This window comes from Muntiacus reevesi, chromosome 2, assembly GCF_963930625.1.
Source record: "Muntiacus reevesi chromosome 2, mMunRee1.1, whole genome shotgun sequence".
Lineage (NCBI taxonomy): Eukaryota > Metazoa > Chordata > Mammalia > Artiodactyla > Cervidae > Muntiacus > Muntiacus reevesi.
In genome coordinates this window covers 261473723-261486744 of record NC_089250.1, presented here as the reverse complement: position 1 = coordinate 261486744, position 13022 = coordinate 261473723, and the positions used below count along the sequence as shown (strand labels likewise).

Genomic DNA, 13022 nt, shown 5'->3' with positions numbered 1-13022 from the left:
TCCAGCCGCTTCACAAACTTCTTTCTCCAGGTGGAGGTGCCTCAGCCAACTCAGCTGCCCCCCGCCCCCCCCCCCCCCATGGCAAACATTTACTTTCCAGTTTGTTTGCTGCTGTCAGCAATAATGTAATAAACCTCAGTGTAACAATCCATCATACTGCGCTTGTGCTTTTAAAATTTTTGTGGCCTACATTCTAGAGTTGCTGTATTTTAATACATGTCAGATAGCTTTTCCCCAAAGTGTAGCGATTGGAGTGTTTTAAATTTTTAATTTTGAAGTAACTGCGGGTCCTTTGAAAACTTTTGAAACTTTCAAAATTAGTACCACAGTGATTCTAGGACTGGAGCAGGAAATGTTCAAGATGAATTCAGAGCATCTTGTGCTGGAACGTAAGGACCTGCTGAAACCAAAACCTCACTGATGGGGCAGGTGAAGGGGCATGGGAGCCAAGGGGGAATATCCCCCAGTGGCCACAGGTGAAAGCAATTTGAGCAACAATAAATAGCATAATACTGGTTTACCAAGGGGTAAAATAAATGAGTCTGTGCTGATGGCAATGACATATGGTGGGAAGAGACATACCTGCACAGACTTCCAGATAATTTCTGTAGATACTCTGCCTCCAAGTGGGGGAAACACCACCACCACCACTACCACCATTCCTCTGATACGGGCTGCAAAGACACTTCCAAAGCACAGTGTGAAAAGTGGGGGAAGGTAGCTTTCCAGTGGAGAAAGTGAAGCTATGTCAGCCAGGTGATCAAGGTCAACATCACAGTAGTGGATCATGTGGGCAGTGTGCGCCTTTGATAGGCGATTAGAATGTTACTTTACCCCTGGGCTCTTTCTCCCTAAAACGCATACTCTCGATCTAATCGAAGATAGCCACCAGAAAAATTCCAACTGAGGAATGTTCTGCAAAAGACCTAACCACAGGTTCTTAGAATTGTCAAGGTTCCAAAAAAGGAAGCCTAAGAAGCCGTCAACCAAAGGAAGCCAATGAGGTCCTAGGACAGCGAAGACACTAGGTAAAAATTCAGGAAGCCTGAAGAGTGCATGGGTTTGATAATACTGTGTCCATACTGGCTTACTAAATTGTGACAAAGAGGCCAAACTAAAGTATTCATAGGGGAAAGTGAGTATGGGGTATATGGGAACTCTGTCCTCTTTACAACTTTCCATGAATCTCCAAAATTTTATTTTTAAAAAATACAAAGAATTTTCACCTGCCCTTCCCGGAGGTTCCCCGTGACATCCTGCGTTGACTTCGCCCCCTATATATTTATATGTCTGTCCCCATACCAGCACATTCTCTTAACCACAGTCTAGTTACCAAAGTTCAGAAGTTAACATTGAGACAACGATTTTCTCTTGGACCTTAATCAGATTTTCATTAATGATCACATTAGGGTCCCTGAATACAAAAGAAAATAAGTCCTGGCCAACGACTCAGTCCAGACTTAACGTGTTGCATTTCCACTGTCTGGTTTGAAGCTCACAGGACAGTTACTTGGCAGTGTGGCTGTGCTTACTCGCTTCAGTCGTGGCTGACTCCATGGCCCCCTGGACTGTGGACCACCAGACTCCTGTCCATGGGATCCCAGCAAGAATACTGGAGAGGGTGGCCATGCCCTCCTCCAGGGGATCTTCCTGGCCCAGGGATCGAACCTGTCTCCTGCCTTACAGGCAAATCCTTTACCCACTGAGCCACCTGGGAAGCCTAGTTGTTTTGAAGAATGCTTCTTGATCAGGGTTTGTGGTCTGATGTTTCTTTGTGGTTATATGTAAGCTATTTGTGAAAGAACTTCCTTGAAATGAGGTGCCCTTCTTGGTATATCCTATCAGGAAGTATATAGGCAATCTGTTCTGTTTCTGGTGATGACAAATTCCTCAGTTAAGGTGTCTGTCAGATATCATCTCTGTAAAGTTACTACTTTCCCCTTGTAGTAATTTTGTTACAGCATATGTCATTTTATTGTGCTTCACAGAGACTGCATTTTTTTGTTGTTACAAACTGAAGGTTTGTGGCAACCCTGTTTTCAGATGATGATTAGCATTTTTTTTCAATAAAGTATTTTAAAATTAAGGTATGCACATTTTTTTCTTTAGACATAATACTGTTGCACACAATAGACTAGTGTACACAACTTTTACATACACTGGGAAACAAGACAAAATGTGTATGACTCACTTTGTTGCAATATTTGCTTTACTGAGGTGGTCTGGAACCAAACCCGCACTATGTCTGAGGTCTGCCTCCCACTGCGTAGAGGTCCTCTGAGCATATACATATCCCGGTTCTCATTGGGTTCAGGCAACAGGAACGGCAAGTGCAAAGGTCCTGAGGCAGGCAGGTGTCTGATGTGTTTGGGGAACATAAAGACAGAGTGTCTCAAGGAGTGAAAGCATAGGAAGAGTAGAAGGAAATGAGGTTAAACAGGTAACAATGGACCAAAAGGACCTTGGGCCCAAGGTAAGATGTTTGAGTTTTAAGTATGACTGGAAGCCACTGGTCCAGCATCTCACACTCTTTGTTCACTTTTCCCACCTCGCTGACCTCTCCCTGCCTGAAAATAGCAAGCTCTCCTGCCTCAGGGTCTTTGCTCATGCTTCCCCCACCCACCCACCCACCCCCACACACACACACACCTGGAACATTCTATCCTCTATCTGCATTTCTGGCTCCTCTTACAGGTTTCAGTTTCAACATAACCTCCTCAGAGAGGCCCTTCCTGTGTGTTCACTCATTCATTCAACAAATATTAATGTACTGACACTGGCAAGTCGCCTTGAGGCACTGAGAATGCAGCAATAAAAACAAAACCTAGACAGGCCCTGCCCTCATGGGGTTCACAGTCTAGTCAGGAGGGAGACAGCAAGTAAGGCAGTAAATGCTAAGGCAAGAGTATGTGCATAGAATGGGAACAGGAGATGCTCAGGATGTCGCTTTTCATGCAGAAGGAGGTATCTGAGGAAACACTTTGCAGGAGGTGAAGGATCTCTGAGGGAGGAGGTTCCAGACAGAGGGAACAGCCAGTGCAAAGGCCCTGAGGTAGAATTGTGTGTGGTGTGGGTGAGGCTGAGCCAGGAAGCCAGTGTGATGGGAGAGGAGTGAGTGAGGGGGATAGGAGATGGGCTCGAAGGTATGTTTGGGGGTGGGAGATGATATAGGGCCTCTTGGACTTTCAACTTGAGGGCTATGGGAGCCCGCAATGTTTTGAACAGAGGCAGAGGATGATGTGATGTATTAGGGGTCACAGCATCGTTTCTAGCTGCACAATGGGTGGCGATTGTGGACGGTGGCTACAGGAAAAGCAGTGAAGAGGCCCCTGCACTAACCCAGACTGATCGTCGGTGACTCGTGAGGATCAGCTCCACTGGAAGCTGTGGGTTTGGTAAAGGCAACGACCATGGGCTCATCCCTGAATACCCACCACAGGGGACAGAGGCCTTCTATCAGTGTTTGTTACGATTTTATAGCTCCCGTGCCTTGAGCTTTTAAGGTTTTAATCCCTGTGCTGTACATTTAACAATCTTACAAATTCCTCAGGACCACTGTGTCGGGTAAGTTTTGAAATCCCTACTCTATCGCTGAGGAGAGTGAGGCTCACAGGGCCGGCTTTTGATCACATAGTAAGTAGCAGAAAGAGGGTTTGAACCATCTGCCCGACCTAGAGAGTTTGGATGGGGCAAAGCCAGCCTGTGTAGCATTTCGTCTTTGCCTCTGCACCTGCCCAGGCGAAGCGTGCTCAGCACGCATGCGCCCATGCGCATTTAAAGCACCTGTCGCGGGTCCTCCACTCCAGCAGGAAGAGGCAGGCGCTCGGCTTGACGCCAGCTCAAAGGATGCTGGTGAGATACAGGAGCCAGGTTCCCACCTCTCTGCTTGGGCCTCTCCAGGCTCTTGACCCCAGCCCCTCTCCCTTGCAGAGTCCAAACGCGTCCCTTGACCCAGAACCTCGGAGCACCTCAATCCCTGACGGCGTCCCGGGGGGCAGGAGCATCTCCCCAAGACGCCCGGAGAGGTCCCTGGGGCCTTGCGCGCCACCGGGGCTGGAGGAGGCTCTGAGCGCGCTGGGGCTGGAGGGAGAACGTGAGTACGCCAGGGACATCTTCGCCGAAGTCATGGTGAGTGGGGGTGGGGTGGGGTGGGGAGAACACTCGTGGACCAGCGGGCTTTGGGCAACTCTAACGCCGCCCACATCTGTGGAGGGTAGCAGAGGCGACGTTCGGGTTGGAGGAAGCCAAAGCTGACTCTCTCTCGCAGCACCCACTCAACAAGTCTTCCCTAACTCCCACCTCACCAGCCTCTCACGTCACTTCCCGCTGACTTTGCAGCCTTTGTAGCGCTGCCACCCACAACTTCTTGGCCTTTTTCTCTTGCACTGTACCTGTGTGGAATGCCCTTTCCCAGCCTCCCTAGCTGTTTGCAGCCCCTCCTTTGGTACTGCGTAGACCCTCACATTAACCCACTTATCAATGATTCAGTGAGTTATTAACAAATGTTTCTGAGCGTGTTCTAGGCACTGGGGATGCTGTGATGGACAACACAAGACAGTCTGCCTCAATGAGCGGAGACAAACAAGCAAATGTAGGCGATAATTTCAGAAGGGCCACAAAAACCAAAACGTAGGCTATGGTTGTCCCCAGATACTGTCTGAGACAGGCATTGCCAGAAGAAATACTGAAGGGATGCGGTTTATTTAACATCTTGTGAGCATCTCTCCCACCCCAGGGTCTCTGTTAGGAACCAAAAAATAGCTGTGATCTGGACAGAAATCCCTGCCCTGCTGCCAGTCTAGTGGGGGCAAAAAGACAAAACTTTGAAGTAAACACTAGATATCTCCAGGCTGAAAATACCATGAGTAAAATAAAGCGATGAGATAGAGAAGATAGGGTGCACGGAAAAGTATATAAAAAGTTGGGGAAATTTTAGCTGAGACTGGAAGGACTGAGAAGTCAGAAATGCAAGGAGTGGGGAATGACCATTTCAACTGGCACATAAGTGCAAAGGTCCTGAGGTAGGAATGAGGCTGGCAGAGTCCAGGACCAAAAGAAGTAGCTTAAGTGTGGGTTTTGGGGGGAGAGAGGGGATAGGTGATGCTGGAGCAGGGCCGGAGTCAGGGCAATTAGGATTTTCTCTTAAGGGTACTGAAAGCCACAGAAGGGTTTTAAGCTGGAGAGTTCCTTGGTCAGATTTATACTTTAGAAAGACCCTCTGGGTGCTCTGAGGATGGGTTGAGGGTTGGTGATTAAGACTGGAGTCTGGGAACCCAGCAGAAGATGCCCAGTAATGAAGTCCTGTGGCCTTGGGGGCTAGACTGGAGAGCTGGAAAATGAGGTGTCCAGAACAAAGTCCAGGGTTCTAGATGGGGACACGCAAGAGGAGTGTATCCGCAGGAGACGTTGGAGGCCAGTTTGTATGTGGCACTCGTGACGGACAAGGAGACTGGAGCACCCAGGGCTGGAGCCCGGGAGGGAAACCAAGGCACAGGTGTGGAGACTGATGCCGCCCTTGCCCGACCGCAGGTGTGCCGTGCGCTGCCCCCGAGGGCCCTGCCCCGCACCGTGACCCCGGAAATGCGCGCGCTAGTGGTGGATTGGCTGGTTCAGGTGCACGTACGTAACCGGGAGGGGGCAGGGAGGGGCCTGCGTAGCGGTCTAGAACCTTGGTGCTCACTAACCCCCCGCTCCCCAGGAGTACCTGGGTCTGGCGAGGGACACGCTCTACCTGGCCGTGCACCTGCTTGATTCCTACTTGCGCGCGGGCCGAGTGCGCCTACACCGCCTGCAGCTGCTGGGCATGGCCTGTCTGTTCGTGGCATGCAAAGTGGAAGAGTGCGTGCTTCCCGAGGTACTTCCGGGGCGGGGCTTGGGAGGGTGAAGCCCTTCCTCCCCGCCTCACAGATTAAACGCCTAGTGTGTGCCAAGCAAGCACTTTACCTAGTCTTAGAATCCCAGCATGTCTCTATGTGGTAGAGGCTACCAATGTGTCCTTTTAACAGAGGAAGAGACTGAGGCCCAGACAGAGGAAGATATTCGCCAGAAGACAAGCATTTGGGACTTGGACTCAGTCTTACAGTAGCTATAGTCCTTCTTGAGTGTATTTAACATGCATAAACTCAGTGACTTATCAGAACTGCCTGGTGAAACAGGAAGTCATATCTCCGGTTTTATGTGAAGACACTGAATCTCAGAGAGCTTCAGTGGATGTCCATGTCAGACCGTGAGCAAACGTTAGGATTTGAAGTCAGGAACCCAAGTCTATCTGGCTGTGAAGCCTCTGCTTTCCATGACTTCCAGACAGCAAATCAATGGCCCCATTTTACAGACCAGAAACAGAGGCCCAGAACGGGGATTGAAAGATCCCAGGCGCTCAAGTGCAGGGCTTAACGAGCGAGGGTCCAAGATTTCCCCACCTCTTTCCCCCCCCCAATTCCCAGCCCTCCTCCCTCTGTCTCCTGGGCGCTGGCTCCTTCTCGCGGGCCGAGCTTCTGCGCGCGGAGCGCCGCATCTTGAGCCGCTTGGATTTCCGGCTGCACCATCCGGGCCCGCTACTTTGCCTCGGGTTGCTTGCTGCGCTGGCCCGGAGCGGCCCCCAGGTGCAAGGGGCAGGAACGCGGCGCGGCCTCGTGGGTAGGGGCGTGGCGTGGCCTCGCGGGTAGGGGCGTGGCTTGTGCGGGCGGGCGGGGCCTCGCGTGTAGGGGCGTGGCTTGCGCGGGCGGGCAAGGTCTCGCGGGTAGGGGCGTGGCCTGTGCGGGCGTGGCGTGGCCTCGCGAGTAGGGGCGTGCGCTGACACGCTCCCCGCGGAAACTGCAGGTGTTGCTTCTCGCCACTTACTTCTTGGAGCTGTCTCTGCTAGAGGCCGAAGCCGCAGGGTGGGAGCCGGGTCGCCGTGCAGCTGCGGCGCTGGGCCTGGCTCACCGGTTGCTCGACGGAGCGGGTTCTGGGCCTGAGCCGGCGCTTTACAGGTATGGCCGCTGTGGAGGGTCTCTGTGGCTGCAGGGCCTACCTTCTTTGTCGCCGTCTTTACCGTCTCAGAGAATATGAGACAATTATGTGGGGGCGGGGCTAGACTTGTTTCCTGAGTGCGAGAGAGAATGGGGTGACTGCCTAGTCTAGGTGGTCCCATTTGCTTTTCTCTGGAGGTGTCTCGGAGAATGGGGTGTTTTTACAGATTTGGGGGCCCTGAACCTTGTCCTAGGGTGAAAAATAGGATTTCCTCAGGCCCAGAAGATGCTCTAACTGCGTTCGAGTTGCGAATGAGGGGTCTGCAAGCCTCGAGTCCCCCAACTCTCCTCCTGGCCGCGAATGGGATTACCCTTTAGCTGCTCGAACCCCTCATCTTGTTAACTGTGCCACCGCGGGGCAGAGTGATCATCTTTTCCTCCAGCCCATGCCCCTGGGGTGGAGCTGGATGTCTGTCTGTCCACCCTCAGCCCCACTCCTTCCCTCTCCGCGGGTCCTGGCTCTCCCATAGCGGCGCCCTGAGGGCAGAACAGAGGGTCCGCCCCTCGGCGCCCCTCCAGTCGCTCTAGAGGATGGGTGGCGTGTCCGACCCCGGGAGAGCCCCTGAGCAGCCCCGGGGACCCAAGTCAGCTTGTCTTCTCAGCCTCGAGCCCCAAGTTCCGAGGACAGGTCGTGTCCTGTCCCCCGCTATTCTTGCCCCACCTCCATTTCTGTCTCTCCGCCGCAGCGGAGCGGAGCTGGGCCCGCTCGAGCGGTGCATGGTCCGCGCTGCGCTCCGAGGCCCCGCGCCCGGCCGCGCCGCCGTCTTCCTCAAGTACGCGCGGCCCCAGCGCCAGGGCACCAGCCTCGCCGCCGCCTACCTGCTCCGCCACTCCTTACCGGGGCCTCCCTGAGCCCGGAGACCCCAGCATAAAAGACTCTCTCCTTGTGCGTCGGTTTCCCACTTCAATAAAAAAAGTTTTTATTCCGAGCGCTCTCTATTCTCAGTGGTCAAATTCTGGCCCTTCTCTCGTTTTTGATTGGTTATTTCCCGGGCCTCCCACTCACCTGATTGGATGTTCTCACCGAGGCCCTTAATGGCTGCGGGGAGACGAGATGAGAATTCTGGATTACGCCGCCAGGGGGCACTGGCGGGCTTTCACAAGCGCTGCTGGGCTGGGAAAAACGCGGATCGCAAACGCAAATACTTGCGGGAGTTAGAGCCGCTGAGAGGAAGATAGCAACGCGGGCTAATGAACCTCGGTCTCCGGGTTGGGGAGAAGCTAGGAAGAAGGGCGACTGTGAGAAACTGAGAATGCCTGTCCTAGTCATGAAGAATGTCATCTTCATGGTGCCAGGTTTTCAGATTTCGTTCGTAAGGGAAGTTGAAAATCTGCGATTCCATAAATATCTCTGCTTTTATATGTTGGCAACTAATTCAGTATTTTTAACGGTTGCACAAATCCAACACATCACATATACTGGCCCGCGAGGGTCATCAGTTTGTGATCGTGTGGGCCTTGGATAGCAGGAGTTTGTTAAATGGGGTCTGGTTTATGGGGTCTGAAGTGCCACGGTGTCAGTGGGTATACTTATAGTACCGACCTCATAGTGGTGTGATGAGGCCGTGAGTTAACATAAAGGTAAAGCTTTAGGGCCGTGCCTGACACCTCATAGGTACTGTGACAGTACTAGCACCGCATCCTAGCAGAACTGTGAGTAGTACAGCTGTCCCCTCTTTCTGCTGAGCCTGTAGCACTCAGATATTAGTAGGTTTGCTCAGAAAATAATTGTTATGAATCAGTGGGTTTCCACGTTTTTAATTAAAAACACGCCCGAGGTGTAGAAAGGTGACTAATGCTGTTCTGGAAATCAGTCTCGGGAATATTAGACTCTTAACCAAGCCTAGGTTTGGAGGTGCTGAGAGGAGGAAGTTTTTACCACTGAGGTGTTCAAGTTTGGAGGATCAGGGAGAGACTCAGTACAATAAAATATAGAAATGCAGTTGGAATGAGAGGTTGTTATGTTCAGGTTTGGGTCTGTTGGGTGGGAACTGGCGTGGGAAGGGGAGGGGACAGTGGAAATGCAGGGTTGGTGTTTGGGAATGAGACCCAGGCTAGGGTCTTGGTGGGGGTGGTAACAGTGCTATACATACTCATTCATTCCACAACTATTGGTGAATATGCCAGGACTTCCGTGGTGCTCCAGTGGTTAAGAATCCACCTTACAATGCAGGCAATGCCAAGTTGACCCCTGGTTGGGGAACTAAGATCCCTCATGCCTCAAAGCAACTGTGCCCACACTCTGCAACTAGAGAGTTCATGCACCATAAGGAAATATCCTGCATGCTGCAACTAAGACCTGGTGGAGCCAAATGACATAAGTGAAACCAGTTTATGTGGACGTTGAGTCAGAGTCAGGCACTTACAATCACGTATCTCACAGTCTCAAGAATGATAAGGAACACTGGCTGCTATCTGGTCATTACTGAACTACATGCTTTGCCTACATAACATGATTCGGCTCCTACAGCTCCTTGGGAATCAGCTCACTTGTTACCTGCATGTTACACAGAAGGAAAGTGGAGGAAGACCAAGGAGCTTGGTCAAGGTCTCAGCCCCGAGTAAGCAGCTCAGGAGGGCTGAAGGACACTCACTCACTCTGGTTTTCTCTCAAAAATCTCTCATGTGTTTCTTTCTCTGTGCATTTTTTTTTTATTACTGTGATCCTCATGCTGCAGTGTCACTTGACTGCTTTCTCTCTGCTTTTTCTACCCAGACAGTGAGCTAGATGCGGGCAAGAAACAGATCTCTCTTGTTCATCGAGTTCTCCCCTCCTGCGGGAAGTCTTCACTCACCATCTCAGTCTATGCCAGGTGCCTCCTGTGGGCCCTCAGAGCTTGTTGTGCCTCCCCCATTACAGGCCTGGCCCCTCTGTCTCTGCCTCCCAGGCTGGCCCACTCTGGGCTGCCACTGTCTGATCACCTGTCAGTCTCCGCAGTTGCCTAGGAACCCAGTGAGGGTAGAATCTGAGGTGCATCACCCAGTCCCAGAACTGGGCACAGAAAGATATCAGTCACTATTTGTTTGTTGAATAGATAAATGAGTGTGTTCCACAGTTGCTATCATAGTCCTGTGTTACTGATGAGGATACAGAATCACAGGTAATTTAGGTGATTTGTCCAAGTCAACAACTAGTGAGAAAATAAGCAGGAATTTGAATCTGGGCAGCTTGAATCCATGGCCTGTGTTCCCACCCAGCTATGCCAGATGCCTACCGGTCTGAAAACCAGCTTTCCACGAGGCTATCTTCCTGCTCTTTTCCCCAGACTTGCTCTTTCCTTCTAGAAAGGTGCGGGAGGTTTGGGCATAAGGGAGGCGAGCAAGCAGCAGAGTGGGGAAGGTAAGAGGAGTGGGAAGAAGGGTTTTGAAGAGAGTGGGGTTTTGAGGGGTTTCTCTAGACCCATAGGGGGCAGCCGGAGTCGGCTGTCGGAGGTGCGGGGGCGGAGAAAGGGTGGGGACCAGCCCCGCGGGGGGCGATGCGGTAGCTGCAGCGGCGGCCGCAGGAGTTTCCCACAATGCAGCGCGGCGCGCTGTCCCCGGTGCTGATGCTCAGCGCTGCCCCGGAGCCTCCGCCGCGCCCGCCTCCCGCCCTTTCCCCGCCGGGCCCCAGCCCCCGCCATGGGTCGGCTCGGTCCAATCCTACCCCAGAGGCTTCGGGAGCCCTGGGTGCGGCGCTCGACAGTAGCCTGCGGGCCGCCGTGGCGTTTAAGGCGGAGGGTCAGCGCTGCTACCGGGAGAAGAAGTTCCGGGAAGCCATCGGCAAGTATCATCGAGCGCTGCTGCAGCTGAAGGCGGCGCAGGGAGCCCGCTCGGGAGGCCTGCCCGCCCCCACTCCCGGACCCGCCACCAGCCCCGGGCCAGCCCGCCTCAGCGAGGAGCAGCGGCGCCTGGTGGAGAACACAGAGGTGGAATGTTACGACTCCCTCACGGGTACGGCCGTCGGGGAGCGCAGAGGGTGCCTATGTGAGAGGCGCGGGACGTGAGAGGCACTCCTCAAGCCTTGGGGCGGGGGCTGGAGGCTCGAAGGGGTTGGGGCTGGGGTCTGTGAGGTGGGGGGAAGAACTAAGAACTTGATCAGGGAGAGGCGTTGGGAGTCTAGGGGGCCACAGGGATGGAAGGAGCTGGGATGCAGGAAATGGGCTTTGGGTTGCCACCTGCGAATCTCAGGTGAGAAAAACTTACCCTGGAGGAGCCGTTCAAGGACCCATCCCTCACCACCTCTGAGATCGCCCTTAGTACTCTCCCTAACAGACACCTCCCAGCTAAGCAAGCTCCGAGAGCCCCGCTCTGTGTTTTTCGCGCCCTCTAGCGGCGGCGCAGATTGATTCTGTCTTGATTGGTCAGAACCTTGGCGTTCCCCGGTGGCCCGAGCAAGCCTGTAGGCTGCGCTCCGCCGTCTGAAAGGGAAGGGATTGATTCTCTGGAGCCTGAAGGCCAGGCTCCTCGCGATCGGCTGAGGCCTCGGTGTCGACAGGCTGTGAAAGCACCGGTCCTGGTGCTCCCGCAGCCTGCCTCCTGCAGTCGGAGCTGGTGAACTATGAGCGGGTGCGCGAGTACTGTCTCAAGGTGCTGGAGAAGCAGCAGGGCAATTTCAAGGCTACCTACCGCGCCGGCATCGCCTTCTACCACCTGGGCGACTATGCGCGCGCCTTGCGCTACCTGCAGGAGGCCCGCAGCCGGGAGCCCACAGGTGAGGGGCGGGGTGGGAGCAAGCGAGGGTGGGAGAGAGGAGGGAACAAGAGGAGTCTGAGCGCAGAGCGGCTTCAGGGAGTGCTGTACCCCCTACCCCACGTCCACTCTCTACCCATCTACTCCTTACACACACACACTCATCCACTCACCTGCCAGTCAGTCGTGTCCACTCACCTGTCGTTCCTGACATTCACCCAACCACCTCTCATCTCTTCGGTCATTAACCCACCCTGATATCTTCTGTTCACCTATTCAGCCACTTTCCTGGCCACTCACAACCTCCCCCTGCACCCCCCGCAATCTCCATTTACCCCTCCCCCCTCAAACTCATTCACCTACTCACTAACCCATTCACACACTCACCTATTCATTCACCTTTCCTGGCAATGCCAGAAAAGTAGCAGAGGGAGGGGTTGGCAGACCTGGAGGCTTGTTCCTTGCCCTGTGGGAAATCATAGGGTGTGTGTGTGTGTGCAATGCCAGAAAATTAGCAGGTTGGCAGACCTGGAGGCTTATTCCTTGCCTGGTGGGAGATCATAGGGTGTGTGTGTGTGTCTGTGTGTGCACATGGGTGGAGGAGACAGAAGACTCAGTTCTGTATTAATCACCAATGAAGGAGGAACACAATAGGTATATGGCCCAGGGTGTGAGAGGAGTTTTCCTGCTAGGGGGTTTGGAGAGAACACGCTTCCTGCAGTGTAACTGGAGGGTGAGAAGTGCAACAGGAGTCTCTGAGCTCAGGCGTGCCTGGCCGAGGGCACAGCAGATACGAAAGTATGGAGGTGTGACACGTCCTGCTCTGCCTGCTTGGCTGGGCTTTGCAAGAAGGGCTCTGGCAACACAGGCTGTGTGGGGGACCCAGTGGAGGATGGGGACCATGACGTATAAGCCAAGGTGGTACGGATGTTACCTGCTGCCCCAGGACACACAGATAATACCCTGCCCGCCTCCCCTGCAGACACCAACGTCCTGCGCTACATCCAGCTGACTCAGCTCAAGATGAACCGCTGCAGCCTCCAGCGGGAAGACAGTGGGGCCGGGGCCGGGCCCGGGACTCGGGACGTCGTTGGCTGAGGCCAACCTGGGGGGGACTGTCCCTATTCCCCCCACCCCACCTCACCTCACGGTGTAACTTCCCCTGACTCGTGTTCTCTGGTAAAACACTCGCCACTAGTGACCATAACCTCTTTGTGTGGTATTCTTGTGGGGCCCGGGAGGGAACAAGGGTCTAGGCTACACTCCCTGGACTGACCAGAGAGGCCCGGGACGGAGGATGGGGGGTGCTGTGCCACTGGGGATGATCTAGGGCCTGGGCCAGGG

At 53.7% G+C, this 13022-nt stretch overlaps 2 protein-coding genes across 2 annotated transcripts; both read left to right on the top strand.

Annotated features, from left to right (window-relative positions):
- Window positions 1-3846: 3846 nt before the first annotated feature.
- Window positions 3847-7862, top strand: CCNP (cyclin P). Its single transcript, XM_065919364.1, has 6 exons — window positions 3847-4128; window positions 5530-5619; window positions 5699-5854; window positions 6444-6602; window positions 6820-6971; window positions 7697-7862. Exons 1-6 carry the CDS (start codon window positions 3847-3849, stop codon window positions 7860-7862), a joined length of 1005 nt encoding a protein of 334 aa, XP_065775436.1.
- A 2663-nt stretch (window positions 7863-10525) lies between these two features.
- Window positions 10526-12776, top strand: TTC9B (tetratricopeptide repeat domain 9B). The gene is made up of 3 exons (XM_065920592.1): window positions 10526-10940; window positions 11518-11700; window positions 12661-12776. The coding sequence occupies exons 1-3, from the start codon at window positions 10526-10528 to the stop codon at window positions 12774-12776; spliced, it is 714 nt and encodes a 237-aa protein (XP_065776664.1).
- The last annotated feature ends 246 nt before the right edge of the window (window positions 12777-13022 follow it).